The following is a 22,163-nucleotide window of genomic DNA, read 5'->3' on the forward strand; positions in this document are numbered from 1 at the left end:
TGTTTGATATTTAATAAATGACATCAGATAGTTCCTTGAAATAGGTTGATCAAATCATGATCCGATGGTTGAAACTAGCCACGCTCCAGAGGTAACTCGATTTATATAGACTTAAATTGCAAAATAACTTTAAATATTCTTTCCCAAATTCAGGGGACCAATGATTACCTTTGGCATGTGATATAGTCGTATTGTTAATTTTAACTAAGTTGATTGTATATTGGTTATAAATGACCACTGGGTTAAAATTAAAGTTTCTTATTAGCAACATAATTTTATAAATTGTCTGTTCTTAAGCACGATGCCTTGACATTTCATGTGTGACTCCAAATAGTGGCCCTATACAGAGTTTGTACGAAGTATGTCCTTGTAGTCAAAGGACACGGCGCACGCGTCACATGATTTATATTTACTCATGTAGAACATAAGTTTGACAATCTATTCCGCGACAAGACGGATCAGAACTGTAATATTTGGTTTGTACATCGCGAGGTTGGCCTCCAGCATGTTTGCTCAAATTATGTCCCTGTGATTAAAACTGGCTTCAATTGCAAGCGTCACCTTCATGTTAATATACACTTGTGATCAAAATAAATTAGAAAGTTATCCATTCTGAAATTACTAGGTCCAGTGATCAATAGAATTTTACAACAAATGGTCGACCTCTATAAAGTTTATGCAAAGTTTACGTCTGCGGTCATAACTCGCCGCGCCCTGTGGGCAAACATTTTGTTTGAAGGTACAAGGCGTAGACATTAAGATTTTGTATATAGCATGCATTTTAACATGTCCTTTTCCAATTATACTCATACCCATGGGTTACAAATTGCCTTGGGAGAGATTTCAAAAGGTGTATATAGATGCTTTAAGCTAACTTATTTTATATAGCAATTTCTCAAGAATATTACTTCGTTGAGCGAATCAATTCATATGGTTTTATTGTGCAAACTTGCTTGCATTATATAATATTTGATAATAAATATATGTTCTTCGAATTATGTATATTTCAACAAACCCTTATGCTTTTTGTATCAATTACTAATCGAAATCATTTTCTACTGGAATATGGCAAAGATATAAAAAAAAAACATATGCCGAATTGTGAAACAAAGAATTTTCTCTGTTTTACTAGTTTTCCATTTACCATCCGCTCTCCCGGTGATGTTTACAAGACCGAAGTCTGACCTGATGTTGAAATATTTTCTGAAAATCTATCCGACATAATGTACCATGCTGATGATTGAACATCCAGGTAATCAGTGAAAAATCTATTCTGCGTCTTGAAAATAAATCTTGGCAGTTTTTGAAGGAGAAATGTTTATACTGGCTTCAACTTTTTTCTGAGGAACGTTTGTTTGCTTGACAATCCGTTACAGATCATCCGGTGTATGTTCAATACCGGTGCAGTATTTTATTCTGAGGTTCAAGGATATTCCAGAGAATCCAGAACGCATAACAATAATACACATAATGAGAGTTCTACGAGTTGTGTGAACCTAATCAAAATAATGCACATACCTTTCGCATATTAGGCACTAGAGTTAAACAACAGACAATCTTCTAATTAAGCTATTAGGTTCTTCTGTCGGAAAAGTTTCTTATCACATAATGAGTATAGTTACTTCACCTAAACTATAATGAGTAACAGCATATGCCTAGTAAGCATAAGATCGACGATTTATATCAGAATCGCAAACGCAAGATTAGTATCTGTTAATATAATCAATAAACAAAAATGATATTTCGTCATTTTTTCGATTTAATTAAACAATACGCATATGAAGTTTTTCCGTCGATGGTCAACATAAATATTGGTTTAGACTGTTCCCCTTTCACACTGGTGTTGCACAGTCCTGTCCGGGTTTCCGAAACACATGTTCTTGTACACGCGACAAAGAAATATGTCTATAGGTATCAAATTAATCTATTTTTTTTAAGATGATACAAATAACGCCTACACAAAATAACGACATCATGAAACGCATCACAATGATGTTTTCTTATCTTTAATATTAGCTCTCTTTGTTAAGTATGCCGTTTCGTTTACGAGCTAGTTATCTTAAAAGAACAACGACTTTGTAATGCTACACAACTGCAAAACGGATAAAAAACGAATGGGCAATACATTATAGTTACGCAATAATAAGTGTCAACCAATAAAAACATCCATGTTGAGTGGCTCAAAACATAAATGACCATTTAAGCAAACGGCTTTCAACTTATGTGTTCTCAATTTCGGATCAAGGAATTTGCTCAAACGAGCTAGTTCTAGTTTAAGCTATGCTTTCATTGTAAACATAAGAATACCTCAATATTTTTTCCAAAGGTTCCATACAAATGTTCCTTATACTATTAATTTCCGTGAGGTATTAAGTTATCAGGCTTTTAGTCTAACTGGAAGAAAACGTTTTGAGCACTCACGCACCTGCTATGTTTTAGTTCGGAAAGCATTCCTTACATTTTTGTGATTACGAGTGCTATTATTAAGCAATAAATTGTAAAATGCTTCCAGACACAAATGTTTATAGATTGGATCGGTCATATATTCAGAAAACACTTTATTTCAAACTTTGCAAAATATGCAAACAAATGATAAATTAATTGACAAATAAGCCAAAAAGCAAACAGCAAAGCTATAGAAAAAGTCTTTTTTAAACAACAAATGGCAAAAGTGTATATCTTGAAAAAGTCAATCTGAATACTGATTTCAAACAGTGTCTTCAAAGACAGCAACAATAACAGTTTATACCAATTACTTGTTAACGTAAATGCTATAGCTTAAACGCAAAACGTGCGTTATACCGATGCGCCCAGTTTTAACACGAACAATACAATCAATAAAATAATATAAATGTTCCAGAAAAGTATTAAAATGCGACGTGAAACCACACAATTCAAACTGCAATAAATACGTAATAACTGCACAAACACAATTTGTAAAGAAATTTGAAAGTGAAAAAAAGAATATCACACGCAAGTGTATAATAAAAAATGTAAAACAAAATAAATCGTCTCAAAAATCTAACATGATTGTCAACACGTTAACGCACGATTTACCCAACAAGGGATAATAAATAAGATCATAAAGAGCATAATAATTAACGTTCCTCATGTATTCGTTTGAATAAAATGAATCAAAGAAAGCTTGATTTATCTGATCACGAAAACAAACTGCTTAACTTTATAAATGCATTCAGAAGAATCTATTTAGTCCGTACCAAAATATGAAGATCGCGTATAAACTTATTATTGACCTTGTATCTTAAGTTGTTGAACTAATATAGTATCTTAATCTTCCATCGAACATTCCATTTCTGCAAACTTGTTGATGCATTTTATCATATCCTGCACCAGTTCGTGTTCCGGGAATCCCAGACGACGCCAGTTGGAAACGTCCACGGTATCCGTGACCTCCGAATGCTCGCCCATGGTTCCACGAGCCTGGCACTTCATCGATCGCGCCAGCTCGTCGATCTTCTGGAATCCAATTTTCTTGATAAGCTTTGGCACCCTGCAGTGGACAGAGGCTCTAAGGCCCGTTCCTAGGTTACTAGGGCAGCACGTGATCATTCCAAGTATAGGGTCGCTCATGAAGACGTCCTTCACATCGTACTTTTTCTTCAGGTAGTGCTCGATCGCTACAGCGCCCCTGTGGAGACGACGCAGAACTCCCTTTATGTCGCCGCTCTGCTCCATACTTATGATTCTAAGGTGATCACCTTCGTTGATCCAGAGCAAGAACTTTTTGTCGTTAGAACAAAATATGCCTCTACCGTGGGGCCAAAAGCGATGGTATCCAGACGCGGCTTGCATTTTGTCTTTGCCTTTAAACAGGAAATGGTCATCGATAAGCTTTTGTTCCTCTTCCTTGGTCATCGTCGTGTGCCTGAAAAAGGTTCCTCCTAAATCTTTATATTCATCGCTGCTTGACATTTCTTTAAAAATGGCTTCCATTGAATCTGAAATTTCCATTCTCGTTTTCAGAGATCCGCTTGTGTTCAGCGGAAACATGGCCAGATTTCGGGCGCAACGTATCCTCGTGGAAACAATGATAGACTTTGCTTCGTCCGTCAAATCCACCTTGATGTGTTCTGGATCCATACTTGTGACGTGTTTCATCGAGCCATCTAGCTTGTATCCCACGTGGTACTTTTCTATGACAGGATAAAACAGATCCTTGAAGACTTTGTACGAATCCAAATCACCAGCGTGGCAGCCAACGAACGAGTCGGGGTAGCAGACTCCCGTATTGATTGCCCGAGCAATGGTCCAACCACTGCTTGACTGAACGTTTTTAAGCTTGTCGAACAAAGCCTTACTCATGGTTTGAGCCATAAGTGAATGCTTTGGTTGCTTCTTGTACTCGTCCAAGACTTTCGGCCAGTTGTTCTCGGCCAGATCGTCGTTCAAGATGAGGTGGAAATATGGGTCAATCGATGCATCCTCCTTTGCCATTGACTGCGTCACAGTGCCTGCTAATTCAGAAGATTCCATTTTTCTTCAGTGAGCGATGCTTACGATATAACTGAAAATATAAAAGAACATACTTGAAATATCTTATTTCATGGCATGAATTTATCAGTAAACAAGTATACATTGACCCACCCCTTTTTGTTTGTACAAAAACTATCGTTTATGTATGTTGAATAAAACAAACCGTGCGCCTGTGATGGACTCTAACTAACAGCACTGGTGATGAAGTAATAATTCAAGATTATTATAACCATAAACACACATTACTTTCCCATGCAATAACATGCGATGTCCGGCTTTATTCCGTATACATCTAAATTGTAAACCGTGATTAAGAACGCTTTGTTTTACATGTACCACTATAACTGCTGCGGACTGCCCAGGCTAATCTGGGACGACACTTTACGCACATGCATTATGCCCAGTTTTCTCAGAACGCGACTTAAATTATCAACATCTTTAAAATGGGGTTTTGTTTAAGAATACATAACTTCGCTCATGTTATCATTTACAAAGAATGACAAAACGCGAAATAGAATGTATAACAAAAACACGTTTAGATTTAGTCAATTAAATGATCCTTACACAGTATATTTTAAACGTGAACGATTGAATGGTAAATCCGTGTCTATTTGCATATTCTATAGCATATCTATTGTATACACATGTTCTATAACCAGCTATGTATTGATCACTGCACCACTTTTGCCTTGACCGATGATCGATAAAGCACAGCAGACTTCAACAGCCTATTGGCGTGGATAACATAGACGCTTCTGCTATTACTAGTAAAGAATCTGCGATTAACCCATTTATGCCTAGCGTCTAGAAAAAAAGGCCTTGGCAAACGTCGTAGACCCAGATGAGACGCCGCAAGGAATTTCTGTGTGAAATATTCTATATATAGAAATAAATATACTAGACATCCCTAATTTTGGAAATAAATTGATCCAATTTAGAAGGATGGGAGAGTCCACTAGGCATGAATGGGTAAACTTACTTCATTCAGAAATATCAAATATCTTATGATTTATTTTCCTCGCAAGAAGTTTTCCTATAATAAATGTATACAGGATTGTACGTACTATATGTGCATCTCAAATGTATCAATTGTTTATATTTGCAATTTAATGTTATAAACAGCTTATTGTTATACTCTTATGTTCAATTACATAAAAGACGCAGTTTTCCTAGTTCTGTATACATAAGGACGAACTATCTTCTTGTCTTTTATGTCATACTAAACATCGTGTTGACTCAGATGTAAAATTTTGCGGTGGTTCATTTATGATCGCTTTATATGCAAATACCATGTTAGCTATAAGTAAGCTGTTCTAAAAAAAATCAAACAATATGAACGTCTTTATTCATGTATATAAATTTAATGTATTATACACAAATATTTACCTGTAATAGCGCGAAGATTAAAATTCAATAGATATGTACACGTTTACACTAACATTTAAACGTTGAAATTACAAGGATGTTTCCCCTTAAATAGCAGACGATCATATTTAAGATGTGAACATGTGGCTCTCGGCGGTTATCGTTTAAAGGGGCCGTTTAACAGATTTTGGCATGTATTGAAGCATGTCATTAAATGCTTTATATTGATAAATTTAAACACTTGACCTAAAAATCTCCAGTAAAAAAACAAGAATACAATTTTTTTTTAAAGGAAAAAAGTAACTATCAACAGGGCTCGAACCACTGACCCCTGGAGTCCCGAAGTAAAAAGTCTTCCGCCTAGACAACCCGACCATCCATGCTCATGCTTAGAGCGGATGCATTTTTTACCTATATAAGCAATCCTCGTAGTTTCCCAAAATATAACTACAACAACAGAACTTTCCAAATTATTCAATCGTTTAGCGTCGCACGACGCTTTATAATGTTCAGGTTTTAAAATCGTCAAAAGATGCATATGATGGATATTTAAGAGCATGGTAAATGGTCAGTATTACTATTTCCTCAAAAATATCATTAAAAAAAACGAAAATTTGCGAATCTGAAACAACTTTTTAAATTGTGTCGATTTACCAAAACGTTAAACGGCCCCCTTTAATAAGGCTACTTGTTTACCAGCGCGTCACAGATGTAAATTTTTGCATCGTATATTCATTAATTTGCTGTCGACAAACCGTAAAAAGCGAAGTTGAATTATTCAAGTGTGAACCCTACTGAGGCAGCTGTGATTCATGAGTAGTGTACACGCGAGGTTTAAGGGATTGACAACCTAAATATGTGTTTATTCAACTAACATGCTTAAATGTTGATGTTCTAAAGCAGGCAATCAGTAGAAAATCAAACAAATGATATATATATACATCGTGCGTACTAAATATATACATCTACCAAGCGATATTTGACGATCAAAACCAGTGTGAACGACCAGTTTAAACCAACAAAACTTTTAAACGACCCTTCAAATATGGGGATCTTTTCTACATGCATGTTTTGAGCTGCGTCAAATTGTTAACAATTGGTCACCTGCCATAACTAAATGACCTCGTATTGATAACCAAACTGTTTTTAAAAAGAATCGGCGTTGAAATCAATATTAAGCTTGCTTACTTTAAATTAAATAATAGTGCGTTGTCACAAAGTGATTAAAATACCTCATCACTGCTTTGTCTGATGCATAGAAGCCATGCCAATGGTTAACATCAAGGCCAAATACGATAGAAATTAATGAATAAATACGCGCGAAAATTGTGTCTTGCACATCCACATTTCATGACTATTACATATTTTAATTTGCAATTCAGTTGCTTGAGAAATGATGCACTCCACAAATTTAGGGCATCTTATGCGTATGCAACAAAATGTCGAATGTAAGGGCATATAACCCAGGAAAGTGTGTCACACTAGGCATGAAAGTTGAGTGTTGTACATCTACATCTACAAATTCAATTGTTACAAATATGTAGAAACATATAACATTTTATGTGGACAGACCGACAACACTACGAACCGACCGACAGACGTACAGCGTTACTCCGATAAACCCAAATGTCACGTTTTTATGCGATAGAATTATTTGTTTGAAAACCAGATAAAAACGAATAAAAAATATATTTTAAGTTCATAAGAACCAGATATTCAATGAAATAAAGAGTGTCATTACTAATTCAAATATTTTTTTTTTACTTTTCATTTGCAAAAGTCATGTACATTGATGTGAACCACCACCTTATCATGCTGTGCAGGTCTCTTAATACGACACAAAGATACAGTCTTTGGTCCGATTAAACGTGTCGGAATAAATGTGTTCGTTTTCAATATCATTGTCATTTGCAACAACCGATGTAGGGTTTCGTTAAGTAAGTTGAATTAATGTTATATAAGCAATACAATTCGTCGTTCATAGTAATGTGTTTGCTTACGAGTGATAAAATAACATGTTGACATAAAAAAGTATTGAGCGTTCGTTTAACACATCAGCAGTTTCGTTTAAATTAATACATTTCAACACACATCTAGAGAAAAAATTGAAAAGCGTATAGCTCCGTCAAAGTGTTAACCCTTTGCATGCTGGGAAATTTGTCGTCTGCTAAAATGTCGTCTGCTGAATTTCTAAAATTAGCATTTTCTTCGATTATTTTTCAAAGAATACTATCAGAATAGCAAACAGTTTGGATCCAGATGAGACGCCACGTTCTGTGGCGTCTCATCTTGATCCAAACTGTTTGCAAAGGCCTTCAAAATTCGGTTCCCGCACTGAAAGAGTTAAAGAGATATAAATTTCAGAGGTCCAGATAAGATGCGTATTTGCGGAAAATACTCATGGAAAATATCCAAATACGCATAAATTAAACTATTGATGAGTGAAACAAATCATCATAAAAATTGGCATACTCATTTTGTGCAATTATCAGTTGGACCAACAGTGCCCCAATTCGGATTATTTGATCAGCCATTTCAAAATGCATGTTTATGTAAACATGAGTAGATGTTCTTTATTACTAATACATGTTTTCTGCATGTTCATGTATAAAAATGTTATAAAATACAATTTCAAAGACATTATTAGAAATATCTTTAAAAAGATATACAGCGTTGATGTGGTAATGTTTGCGACCAGTGAAAGGAGATGGAATGAAGCCACCATGTATTTTAATGAAGGTAGTCAGTGATAAGATAATATATTTTAATGTATTAACAAACAAGGGACAAAATTGTCACAAAACCAGGTTTTCATTGTGAAAAACAAATCTGATAAAGGGAGAAAACTCAAACTGAACTTTTGAAATGAACAAACAAAATTAACCCCCTTTGAAAGTTTGTTTTTAAAAAAAATCTATTTTTAGTCGTGGCGACCTTGACATTGGAGATATTGACGTGATTCTTTCGTGCGACACACCGTCCCATGATGGTTAACAAATGTGCCAAATGATTTTAAAATCTCACAATGATTGACATAGTTATGGCCAGGACAAGCTAATTTATGGCCATTTTTGACCTTTGAACTCAAAGTGTGACCTTGACCTTGGAGATATCGACGTAATTATTTCGCGCGACACACCGTCCAATGATGGTGAACAAATGTGCCAAATGATTTTAAAATCTGACAATGAACGACATAGTTATGGCCCGGACAAGCTTGTTCCGCCCGCCCGCCAGCCAGCCCGCCAGCCCGCCAGCCCGCCCGCATTCGCCAATCTAATAACCAGTTTTTTCCTTCGGAAAACCTGGTTAATAAAAATAAAGAACAAGAAGAGGGGAAATTGTATATTTTATTGTCAATAAGTATTGTAATGACTAGGTTTTCATAATTGAACGTGTAATACATTAGTTTCAATAGGAAAAGTAAACATATTCGCCACTGAAATACTGTGAACATAATGTTGAAATGAAATAAAAGATAATGTGTTATAATGTGTACAGATGTTAGTAAACGTAAAAGACTCAATATTGCAAGCATCATAGTGATATGATTTTTTTGTAGAAAAACAGAACTTTATATAAAAAATGAACAAAACAAAGTACAAAGAAACATATTTACACTAATAAACGCAAATATGGATAATAATAAATCAAAGACAGATATATTTCCAACACCTATATATTTCCTTAGTATCGCGGGCTACCGCCCCCATACCCCCGATTTGTCGATAGTGGTAATCAACTGCGTACCAGTAAAGTGCAATCTAGCCTGTTTTTGTAGTGTTTAGTCTGGCCGCTACAGCATGTAAACAATAGATTCTTTTAATTGTAGAGACATGTGATTAATGCTATACTGCTTCGTAAACTAAGGAGAAACGTTTCGATGTAATGTTTAGAGGATGTTTTGTATCATCACAGTTTTTAATTTATTGTAATGTACATGTAATTAACAATATATTCATATTTCAGTTCAAATGATATGCATCCAATGTTTTAGTCTGGGAACCAAACTACCGATGTCTACGCGAATTCTACGGTGATTTTTGTGTTATTAGCCAATGCACAATTCGGGTTTATTCATTTCGGACCTATCATGAATGAAAGTCAGCTAAGGCCAAAAGTAACATTAAACAGCTACGCCGAATAATCCCGCAAAACTCTTTGATTTTGAAATCTACTCATCAGATGAAAAATGTCATGAGTGAAATACTCTTTATCTAAAAAAAGAAATATCTGGAGCTCTGGCATATAATGTTTGAATACGATTCCCCCTGACAAAACCATTATACCATACGAAACCTCTGGGCACGTCACTTAACGGTCAAACTGACAATGTACCCTAGCCAAAACGAGATGCGAAACTAACTGACATGATCCCTTTACACTAGTCCCGCAGACATGTTTCCTGCAAGTATCAAGGTTAATTATCTATCCGTGAATATTGCGCGCGTGCCTCGACCATGCCAGTAATAGTTAATACTGATTTTCCGTTACCAACTATTTGACTCGCGTTTACTACGATTTTTTTTAGATTTAGCTAAGTATATTGCTTTAAGTATATCGATTTGTTTTTTATTTTTCTGATTTTCGTAAATAACATTTGAAGTTTAACATTTTTTTTATAAATACATGTAACCGTATAGAATGATATGTCATGAACATGTGCTTGTATTTGGTAAATTGATGTAATGTGCTAGTATAATCAATGTTATTAAATATTTTGTATAAACTATGTAATTTCAAACCGCAATTACCTTATTATTTTGTACTACCTTTTTATTTGAATTAAGATCTTATGAGGTATGTGTATTGACACATGCAAGTGCTTGATTGTGGGCTAAGTGTGAGGTAAATTTGGGATTACTTCAAGCGGTTTAAACCCCGAATGCTTTACATTGACCATTCCGAGGTGATGACACCAGCTTTAATCATGATTTTGTTAAATTTGGTATTGTATATTTTGTCTTGAATTGTTTATTCATTTGGTAATTTAACATGAATTAAAATGTTAGTGGACAATAAATGTTCCCCTCATAACGTGTCTGTAGTTTCAATATTTCTATTTATTCACGGTTTACAGAAGACCGTAAATGTATATGTTTGGCTGTACTAAGAGTTCTTCATAAACATCGGCTTTCGTTGCGATCTAACGACAATAATTATATTTTACCCAAACTTTCAAAATGTCAGAATCTTTACACTACAGTCACCTATGGGTTCTGTTATAATCTTTTGATGATGTTCACTATGACAGGAAATGGAATCAAACAAGTTACAGTACTTTGTCATGACAAATGCAACTTCAAGTGCTACAATTGTGAATAACGAAAATGCATGGTTAATGTTTACTTACGAAAACTTGTTTTGAGCTGTAAACACGTGAGCACTTCAGAATAATCATGGTATTATTGTAGAACATCGCATATTATTACACGCACACATTTCCGTCCTTTTTTTCAAATGGTGTTAACGACTACATTAAAATAAACTGATACAATTTCAAAATGTGAAGTGCACCACCAACGAGTATGTTTTGTAGCGTAGCTGTAAACGAATGCAAAATATATATCGTGTTTGCCTTATAAAGAATATCGTTCTTTTCAACCAAAGTTCAGGTAAAATATCTGTTTTCGATTTAAATCTAAAACTATCAAAATAAACTTGATTAAACTTGCAACAATAAAACAGACTGCAATCTACGTGCAACACCTTAGCGTAAGCAATAAGCAAACATTCATTTCGATAAGGATGGGGACTACATGATGCTTATATAAGGTTCATTTATCTTCTTTTTTTTTTTTTATTTAATGAACAGTGGTTATACAAGGATATGAATTTGAATACTAGTAGATTTCTGAAATAATTTGGAGCAATTGTGAAATAAAACTATTTGATTGTAAGCACAATACTTCAAGAATACATCAATTAGATCATATCTTAGAAACGTAATTGTTATCATCGATCATTGAGTAAACACTTGTCTGTAGTTTGTGATGGTCTATCTTAGTATGATATATTAATGAAACATGTATGTCAGAACCATTTGCTGCAGAAACCCTTGAACCGACAGTAAACGTTTTGATCACTCATCCAGCGGGTATGATTTGCTACTTCGTGTATTTTTATGTTATAGCAAGTGTTATTGTTAAGTCATAAATTGTAAAATGCTTTCAAACATAAAGTTTAACACTTTGAATCGCAATAAAAAGCGATATTAAAATCTTATTTCATGTGTTCTGATTTAAAGTATATTGTACAAATCTTTACCCGTAACAGCGCGATGATAATAATCCAATAATACAATGTGCAACGTGCACGTTTACATAAAGAGTTCAAGTTTTAACTACAATAATATTCCGCCATAAAACAGGCGATGATCATTTTCAAGATAACTATGATGTGGACATTTAAGCGGCTCTCGGCAGATGTCGTGTAAAAATACAACGAGCTTATCAGGGCCTCACAAAATGCTTGTATCGTTAATTCTTAAATTGGCTTGTCATGGTGTTTGTTTTACCATTTAATGAAGTGGTACAATTTCAAAATTTTGACAGAATACTTATTTACTAAATGTATTGAATTTCAACGGTGTGAACGCAATAACATTGACTATGTTTTGCAGCACTGTGTACGCCTAGCCACCACTGAGTATGTTTTGTAGCACTGTTTACACGTATCCACCAATGAGTATGTTTTGAAGCACTGTTTACACGTAGCGGCCACTAGTATGTTTTGAAGCACTGTGTACACGTAACTACAACTGAATATGTTTTGTAGCACTGTGTACAGTTAGCCACCATTGAATATGCTTTGTAGTGTTTGACGTCTGTGCCACAATCTGTATCGACAATTTAAAGGCATGCGAAAGATATTCGTGTTGTCAGACACGAGTGATCTATTTTCGATAAAATTATTATGCCATCGAAATAAACTGGATTATACTCGCAACAATAAAACCAACTACAATCTGCATGTACGAACCATGCGTAACCGTAAAGTTATCATTCATTGTGGTAGTAAGGGATCACGGTTAGGGATGTATACAATAATGAAAACATATCTTTTAACAAACGTCGTTGCTTGTATTTATCATTTTCTACGAAATCGGCAGCTGTTACAGTTATTGTTAGTATGTAATGGTCCTTCTAAGTATTGGCGCTTGGTATCGATGAAACATTTAGCTCAGAACAATGTGCACTGAGAACTCTAGAACACGTAATTATTTGCCTTCTAGCCAAGCTTAATTCAATTAACGAAACCTCTTAATTGTGCAGTCCGTAAACATTGTGCAAGTCCCATTTGCTTCGTTCTTAGATTCCTACGCTGTTAAACGAAATAAATGCTAATTTCTTAGTGAACAAAGATCATTACAAGAAAGTACAACGATATCAAAAGAACCGTGTTGATACTTAATACCATATGTTTCTACTCTTTTGAATATAAACATTTCGATTTACGACGCTGACATGGCTTAGTTATGTTCAGACATCGATAGAGTCAGGACTGGGTGATGCTGGTATTCATTCCGATATACAATCAATCAATTAGTTATACGCATGTGTTTACCCATTTATGCCTAGCGTCTAGAAAAAAAGGCCTTGGCATGATGCGGCGTCTCATCTGGGCCTGCGCTGCATGCTTAAAGGAATTTCTGTAAGAAATATTCTAAATATAGAAATTAATAAACTAGACATCCTAATTTTAGAAATAAATTGACCCAATTTAGAAGGTGGGGAGAGTCCACTAGGCACAAATGGGTTAATGAACGGTATTATGCAAACCGACTAATTGACACACTTGCTATCCGATTGACCTGTTACTAACGTACGTAGTTCACCAAAATAAGTTTATATTTCAGTATAACACATAATAACATATGGTTGCGGATCGCAATCGTTTGACTGAAAATCCTTTGATAAACAATTTAATACAATGTAAGATACTAAACTCTTCCCAAACATTTAATATTGAAGACGGTATGCGTATTGGTTGCATATTAAACCGATTCATTTAGGTTATAGCCGCAACACTAACGATTAAGAATTATTAATATAAATAAGATAAGACACTTTTTGTTGAACTAATAAAAGCGGCGGTTTTGACCAACTTATTCCTGAGATTTTTATTGATTGTAAAGAGATTATATCTCCTGTCCTATGTAAATTGTTTAATTATATTCACAGTACAAGTTCATATCTATATTCATGGTCTTTAGGCGTTATTGTCCCCGTGCCTAAGAAAGGAGATAAGAACGATGTCATTAACTACAGGGGAATAACTCTCACTAGTATTTGTTTCTAAAATATTTTCCATATTGCTAGACAGAAGAGTACGTAAAGGGCTTGAAAACAATAATAAACTTAGTGTTTTTCAATTTGGTTTTAGAAACGAAAAGAGTACTATAGATTGTATTTTTGTGCTAAATGCAGTGATAAATAGAGTAGTTTATCGAGAAAACCGGCAGCTGTATTGTGCCTTTGTTGATTTTAAAAAAGCATTCGATCTCGTTTATAGGAACGGAATTTTGTACAAACTGCTGCAGCATAACATATCATCTAAATTTGTTAAAATGATTAAGTCAATATATGGTTGCGTTAAATCATGCGTTAAACAAGTAATGTAAGTAGTGGTTCGTGTACACTGTGTAGTAGCACACGTATAGAAAAATCAGTGTAATCACACATTTAAAACTGGCGCTTCTCTTTCAGAATTCTTTGATAGTCATTCTGGTGTAAAACAGGTTGAGCCTTTATCACCATTATTATTTATATTGTTCGTAAATGATATATATGGACTATTTGTATAATGATTCTTACTGAATATGTAAATGTCGACAACATAAAATTATTTTCGTTGCTATTTGCTGACGATACCGCTTTATTTTTTTACTCAGCAACTGGACTCCATCGTCTTTTAGATAGGTTGCATGAATAGTGAATCGAATGGGGAATATCTGTGAACACAAGCAAGACTGTTGTTATGTTTTTTATAAAGGCAATGTAATTAAAAATATTGATGTTAAACATAATGATATTAAGCTAGAGGAAGTAAATAAATTTACTTATCTCGGTGTGACATTGTCCTCAAACGGTAATTTTTTAAAGCGCAGGAAGCCTTATCGAAACAAGCGTCTAGAGCAATGTTTTCCTTAAATAAACTTTTTTCTTAAATTTCATTCAGTATTGCTGACAAAATACGTCTTTTTGATGCTATAATATTGCCAATATTGACCTACGGTACTGAGATTTGGGGATTTCATCCCAGCCCGGATATAGAGAAAGTCCATCTAAAATTCCTTAAACAGACATTGTCTATTCGACCACAAACTACGTCTGCGGCAGTGTATGGCGAGCTGGGTCGTTTTCCTTAGAGTGTATACAAAAGATGCGTATCATTAAATTTTGGTACAAAATAAAGCAGAAACCAGATTCCTTACTTAATAAATTGTTGCTAGATTTCGATGATGCTAATTCGCATATTACTAACTGGGGTATTAAACTCAAGATATTGCTCCAGGATTTAGGATTGCCTTTTTGTATTATAAATCTGATTTAACCACTAGTGATGTTAATTGTATTTGTCAGCGTACAAAGGATATCAGTTTACAAACATGGGTTAGCGATATTGATAACTTGCCTTAACTTGATACGTATCGTTTATTCAAATCAAATTTTGATTTCGAAAACTATTTAGATATTGTGGTAAATGATAGGGATAGAATTTGTTTGACTAGACTTCGCTGTTATGCACACTCACTATTCATTGAAGAAGGTAGATATAGAAATATTCCAAGAAATGAACGAGTATGTACGATGTAATATGGGATGTAATTGAGAATGAATACCATTTTTTGTTAATTTGTCCATTGTATAGAGATTTAAGAAAAATATTGTTACCTTAATATTATCTACGCTGGTCCTCTATTATAAAATTTAAGCAACTGATGTCTACTTCGAATAGAACAACATTAATAAACTTGGCTAAATTTACTCGAATTTAGTTTAATTTAAGATCTAGTCACAATTAGTATTCTATATGTATATATTTTTGTTTATTGTTGTTGGTTTTTTTTGGCAACATTCGCACAACCATTAGTCATTATATCATGTCCATCATATACACCATACTTTTCATCACAATTGTTGTATATGCATTTATTCACACCGTCATTACATGTATTATGTATGTTGTTTGGCTATGTACAAATGTATTTGCCAATAAAATTGACTTGACTTGACTTGACTAATAAAACAACGTTTGACGTATAAAACAGTGGTCATATGATACTAGATTTGCCAGTTATACACTATTAAGACATATTGCAATTATTTACGATTTTTTATGTTTTTCGAAATAAACATCTCTGGTAAATGAATATCATGCATTTAAAATATATGAATAAATAATCTTGAATACAAGATACATAATTGTTCATTTTTAATATGGATTTTAACCATAAAAACAACAACAGCAACGCGGAGATGCTGAGGGGGACTCATAAATGGCTTTTGCGTTCAATTTAATGTCAAATAACTTCTATTTTATAACTCGATTCATTATTGATTTAAACAATTCTAAAGTATAAATAAAAATTAGTTACAAAAAAAACTGATCGAATATTGAAACACATTTTGACATAATTAAAAATGCACTTGAGGTTATGCATTGTTAACATGAGGTCAACAGCACTATATCACGATGCGAAATTTCAATTATAAGTCATGCATTTAAGACATTTTTACGATGCCATACCTTGAATCAGAACCAAGGTCTTCCGTTACCGAGTAACCTTTCCCGTATTAAGTCCGTGCAAAAAAATAATATGGCTTAATAATGAAACATATAACGCAAATGATTCTTACTTTTAATTATAAACTCCGAATGTATATTTATGTATCTAAAAATAAGATCCTACTAGAAAATGACGCTTGTTCTAGCCCGGATATAAATTCATCAATGCTTTCAGCGTAGCAGTGGCTGCTATATACTAGCTGTCAATATTTCAAGTTACCAGATGCTAAATATACTTAGCTTACAGAGGCTCGTATGCCTCGATCAAGCTTGATGGATTTCTCTCCGGAACGTTTCTCCACATAACACGTTTGAACAGCAAGCAGTGTGTAATGTGATAACAGTTTACGACTTATGAATACCTTGAATAAAATGCTGAATCGCGAAAACACCAATTAATATATAATGAAAACCCAGAAACAGTGTAATTATAAATGGAGCAAAATCGCTATAAAGCCCATGTCGGAAAAGCAACATTAAATTGATTAATCATATATGCATAGGGTTCCACGCATCCAAGCATTCGTTTAGTATATTGCCTGGTAATATTAAGCATTCATAATAGGGTCATATAATAAAGACCAAATGCATCTATTATTGGCCTTCGTCATCAGTTTTTAGTACCAGTCCATAAATACAAACTACGCCGAAACAAATGTGACCAATACCGTTTTTGCCTTAACCCTTTGCATGCTGGGAAATTTGTCGTCTGCTAAAATGTCGCCTGCAGAATTTCTAAAATTAACATTTTTTTCGATTTTTTTTTCAAAGAATACTAACAGAATAGCAAACTGTTTGGATCCTGATGAGACGCCACGTTCTGTGGCGTCTCATCTGGATCCAAACTGTTTGCAAAGGTCTTCAAAATCCGGTTCCAGCACTGGAAGAGCTAAGGAATCGTCCGTACAATATTTAGACTGTACGGCCGCCTTGACAATGCGAGGCCTAAGTTGATACTATAAATGTTATTTATGGTGAGTGCCTGTCTTTCCCAAGTGCTTTGTGTATGTATCGGAACTATTTCTAACAAACTTATCCATTTTATTCTAAAACATATATGTCGGCAAACTAATGTGAAAACTGGTTCACATATTCAGTTCATTAATTGACGCCAAAACACGGATTTCTTATTATCTTATTCGCAAGGGATAACAGACAAATGAACGAAAAAAACGTCATACAGAGTAAATATCAAGATGTTCGAACATGGTACATCATTTTCATTTCAGTTCACATTATTTCTATTTTAACTAAATCTTGTTCCAATATGTTATAATCAGGACTTCAATACATTAAAATGTTGTTGTCCTACCCGAAACTCTTGAGAATGACAATTAGCGTCTATCACATGAAAATAAAAAATAAATGAACATCGGCTTTGTATTTTAATAATAACAAGGGACAAAATTGTCACAAAACCAGGTTTTCATTGTGAAAAAAAAAATCTGATAAAGGGAGAAAACTCAAACTAAACTTTTGAAATGAACAAACAAAATTAACCCCCTTTGTAAGTTTGTTTTTAAAAAAATCTATTTTTAGTCGTGGCGACCTTGACATTGGAGATATTGACGTGATTCTTTCGTGCGACACACCGTCCCATGATGGTGAACAAATGTGCCAAATGATTTTAAAATCTCACAATGAATGACATAGTTATGGCCAGGACAAGCTCATGTATGGCCATTTTTGACCTTTGAACTCAAAGTGTGACCTTGACCTTGGAGATATCGACGTAATTATTTCGCGCGACACACCGTCCAATGACGGTGAACAAATGTGCCAAATGATTTTAAAATCTGACAATGAACGACATAGTTATGGCCCGGACAAGCTTGTTCCGCCCGCCCGCCAGCCCGCCAGCTTGCCAGCCAGCCAGCCAGCCAGCCCGCCCGCATTCGCCAATCTAATAACCAGTTTTTTCCTTCGGAAAACCTGGTTAATAATAATAATAACGCAATATTGTTTGTCCGTAATACAGTTGATATTATACCATTTTAATTGATCAATGAAAGCATGCTTTCCTAATTCTAGTGGGCAATGCTTCTTATTAACAGTATGGCCTTACCACATGTTATTAGTTTTAGAAAAAAAAAATCGAATGTGCTAATTTTCTGAAGATTGAGGTAGCTTAGCTATCTCCAATATTTGCAATTAAACTTTACTTCTTGTGTTAAGTAATTATAGTGTTTTAAATTACAGATGTTAAGCTATATAAACCACTCGCATTTTAATAGAACCTTGCAAAACACAATGAAATTGTTATTGATTGTACTATGAACCAATGTGCCATAAAAAAATCAAACCATAAAGATGTGACGGCAATCATACAAAGTTTAAAGACCTCACAGGGATAAAAGAAAAAAATACTACCCGTGTCTGGCTTTATTATCAAGGTAAACATTGCTACCCAATATTCGCTTAATCATCAGTATCTATTTAACAAAATCAAACAAAACACCAATTCTTTGACATGATAAACGATCTTTTTGCGCCTCATTGTATTTCAGAAATAAAATAGATTGCAATGATTTGTTGCAGTGAGAAGTTATAAGTATTTTGATACACGTCCAAAATATGTATTAATCCTCTTTAACCTTGGAAATCGCTGATACAGTTAAACATGCACCCGTTCATGTACAAGGGGCGTTTAAATTTGAAACAAAAACTTTAACAAGATAACGCAAGTGACTCAGTCGTAGCTTGCCTTATCAATTGAGCCGCGTTCTGACAAACCTCGACATAATGCATGTGCGTGAAGTGTCGTCCCAGATTAGCCTGTGCAGTCCGCACAGGCTAATCAGGGACGACACTTTCCGCTTAAATTGGATTTTTACTAAGAAGAGACTTCATTTAAACGAAAAATGTCATAAAAGCGGAAAATGTCGTTCCTGATTAGCCTGTGCGGACTGCACAGGCTAATCTGGGACGACACTTTACGCACATGCATTATGCCCAGTTTCCTCAGAACGCGACTCAATTTATCAATCATCTTTAGGCGAGGAAAAAAAAGTATTTATTTTCAATGCTATATTTCGTTGTATAAAGTGCCTACGCCATTTATATAACACATTTTATTGAAACTATAAAATGATGTTGTAAAAAGGAAATAGGCGTTGAACAGACAAATGCATGATACAACAAGATGGTAAAATAACCAAAGCACAAAACATTCACATGTTTTGATACGAACAGTTTCACCTTAAATAAATTAACTTTAGGAAAATCGGACACACGATTAGTCATACACAGAAATAACATGCGCTTTAATCAACTGCACTGTCATGCGTGTTGGTCGAGTATATATTAATGAAACTTAAATGAAAACATGCATAATTACGATGACAATTGTTGGTAACAAAGGGCCTTATATAATTCATCGATGCATCAAGGAGTAATTTGGTGTTTCTTCGTCTCCATGCTTAACTCTTGTTTGTATAAATCTGACATATCTGGACGCCATAGTTATTTGCGTGAATAAGCCCGTTGATGCAATATTTAAACCAGAACAAACAAAACAAAACAATGAATAAGTCTGCGAAACGTTTTAACAACCTTTCTAAAGAATACATGTAGTTCTTTTATTACATTATACATAAAAAGAATAATCAACGATTGATTTCCATGAATGGAACTATATAAAAAATGTATGGTCTAATCCGGGGTTAAAGTGGTATCGGATTATTAAGATGTAATTGAAACGAATTATAACAACTTAATGTTAACTAATTGCACAAATGACGGCGAGAGATTATTCAAATCTGATGTGATATTTGTTTTCGATTGTGCAATTATATATTTTAATCAAGTTTATTTCAAGCCTGCATAGAAATCCGATAACAGCGCATTTGAAGTTTGTATTTTAAATGTTTACTTGACATGAAATATTGATATAAGATTTGAAGTCTCTGCGTGCACAACTATATATGACCGCGTCATGCAAACTGGGTCTGAGAACCTATGCGGCAAACGGAGCGCCAGACCAGCCAGCAGACCTTCGCTGTCTGGTCAGGAGCAACGATGTCCGCTATTAAAAGCACACAATGTGTATAGGTCTTATCGGTGGAAATGGTAGCTCCTGACAAGTACCCACGTATTCACAGGCTTGTCTAGAGCTACTCTGGCCTCATGTGGCATAAGACCCATTTTCGCATTTGTAACCAAGACTCCTATCGCTGTGTGTAGTCCAAACGAGTTTTGTTTCTTCCATAAAATTCGATTAAACGTATGATAGGAAATCTGAATTAAAAAAACAACAACATTCATATACAAATTAAAAATGTATTTATGTCACATTTGATGTAAGTAAAATGACATGAAGAATAAAAGCATGATGAGACAAAATCAATATGATACAAACACATACTATTATTTAGTAATAACGTTAGCTAACACACCTGGGTTGCTAATATGTGTTCACTCTAAAAGTGGCGAGTATGTACCAAATACAGATATTGCTAGTGGTGGTCAGAAATGAATACATGATTTCAATGGAATCATATAAAATACAAAGTCATCTAACATCGGTTATGCAGATAAGAACCGTAGGCATAATCACAGCCAACGCGATTTTGAAATCTATGGACGAAACACAAACATTTTCCGATAAAAGAATTAACAGTGTATTTTATGTTATCAATTTTTGTTTTCTATTCGCCTTTATACACACAAAAATTCTTTGAACATCATCGTTACAGATTGTATATACCTTACACGTGGAACGTGTAGCGCCAACGTTGCAAAAACGTACATAATTAAACCGTATACAAAACACTAGTTGTTTCAAAATGTGGAAAATAGTTATCAGCAGGAGAAGCAACCCGTTTACCCAAATGCTCAATTCATATTGATTGGCAATTGTAATATAAATAAGTTACAACTAAAACGAAGAAGAATTGACTGTATTTAATAATGTCGATCATCATTAGACTATGTCAACGTATTTTTGTTAAATATAACTTTCAAATAAAAAGGCAACCTACCTTCTGCAGATACCGATCACAATAATTGATCTAAGCGTTTAGTTTTCCCACTGTTCGTTCCAGTAATGAAACCTAACTATTGATTTAACTGATCCTGCACGTACAAAGTTTCAATCGACCTCAGTTGGTCGACAATCTCATACGAAATGTAAAATGCACCATTATCTCGCTTGTCTTTAAGTTAATATATTTAATGTAAAAACGTTCAGTTTCGCGGTCGTCTAATTTTTGCGCTCTAAGCGCTACAGCAATTACCCAAATTTACGCCACCAAAACATGTACCATTTAAATATTTGCGTTCAATACCGTCAAATACTTGCCAAGCGTTTCACTGTTCAATCGATACAGCTCGTTTTAACCGCTTACAGCGGCTTATTTAAATATCATAATACAAAAAAACATAATCTTGATTGGGAATATAAAGGCACAATGAATACTCATACGCCAATACACAATATTGATTAGGCGTGAAAAGCATGGAACCATGGTATAAAGTTAAAACGTTTACATAATTAGTTGAACCCCAATGTGTGT

General features: G+C 34.4%; 1 protein-coding gene across 5 annotated transcripts in view; it reads right to left on the reverse strand.

Annotated features, from left to right (window-relative positions):
• Window positions 1-21,793, reverse strand: part of LOC127872856 (arginine kinase-like) — a 31,170-nt gene extending 9,377 nt beyond the window's left edge. The window contains exons 1-2 of one of the 5 annotated variants that reach the window (XM_052416296.1): window positions 21,630-21,793; window positions 3,547-4,525 (exon numbers count right to left, since the gene is read on the reverse strand). In XM_052416296.1, the coding sequence (XP_052272256.1) occupies window positions 3,547-4,494 (948 nt within the window). In that variant the 5' untranslated portion in view covers window positions 4,495-4,525; window positions 21,630-21,793. Of the gene's footprint in view, window positions 1-2,541; window positions 4,526-5,880; window positions 5,905-12,126; window positions 12,152-16,611; window positions 16,636-21,629 lie in introns of those variants that run through there. The other 4 variants (XM_052416295.1, XM_052416299.1, XM_052416298.1 and 1 more) reach the window with 4 other exon arrangements.
• Between the last annotated feature and the right edge of the window lie 370 nt (window positions 21,794-22,163).

Source organism: Dreissena polymorpha, chromosome 3, assembly GCF_020536995.1.
Source record: "Dreissena polymorpha isolate Duluth1 chromosome 3, UMN_Dpol_1.0, whole genome shotgun sequence".
NCBI classification, from domain to species: domain Eukaryota; kingdom Metazoa; phylum Mollusca; class Bivalvia; order Myida; family Dreissenidae; genus Dreissena; species Dreissena polymorpha.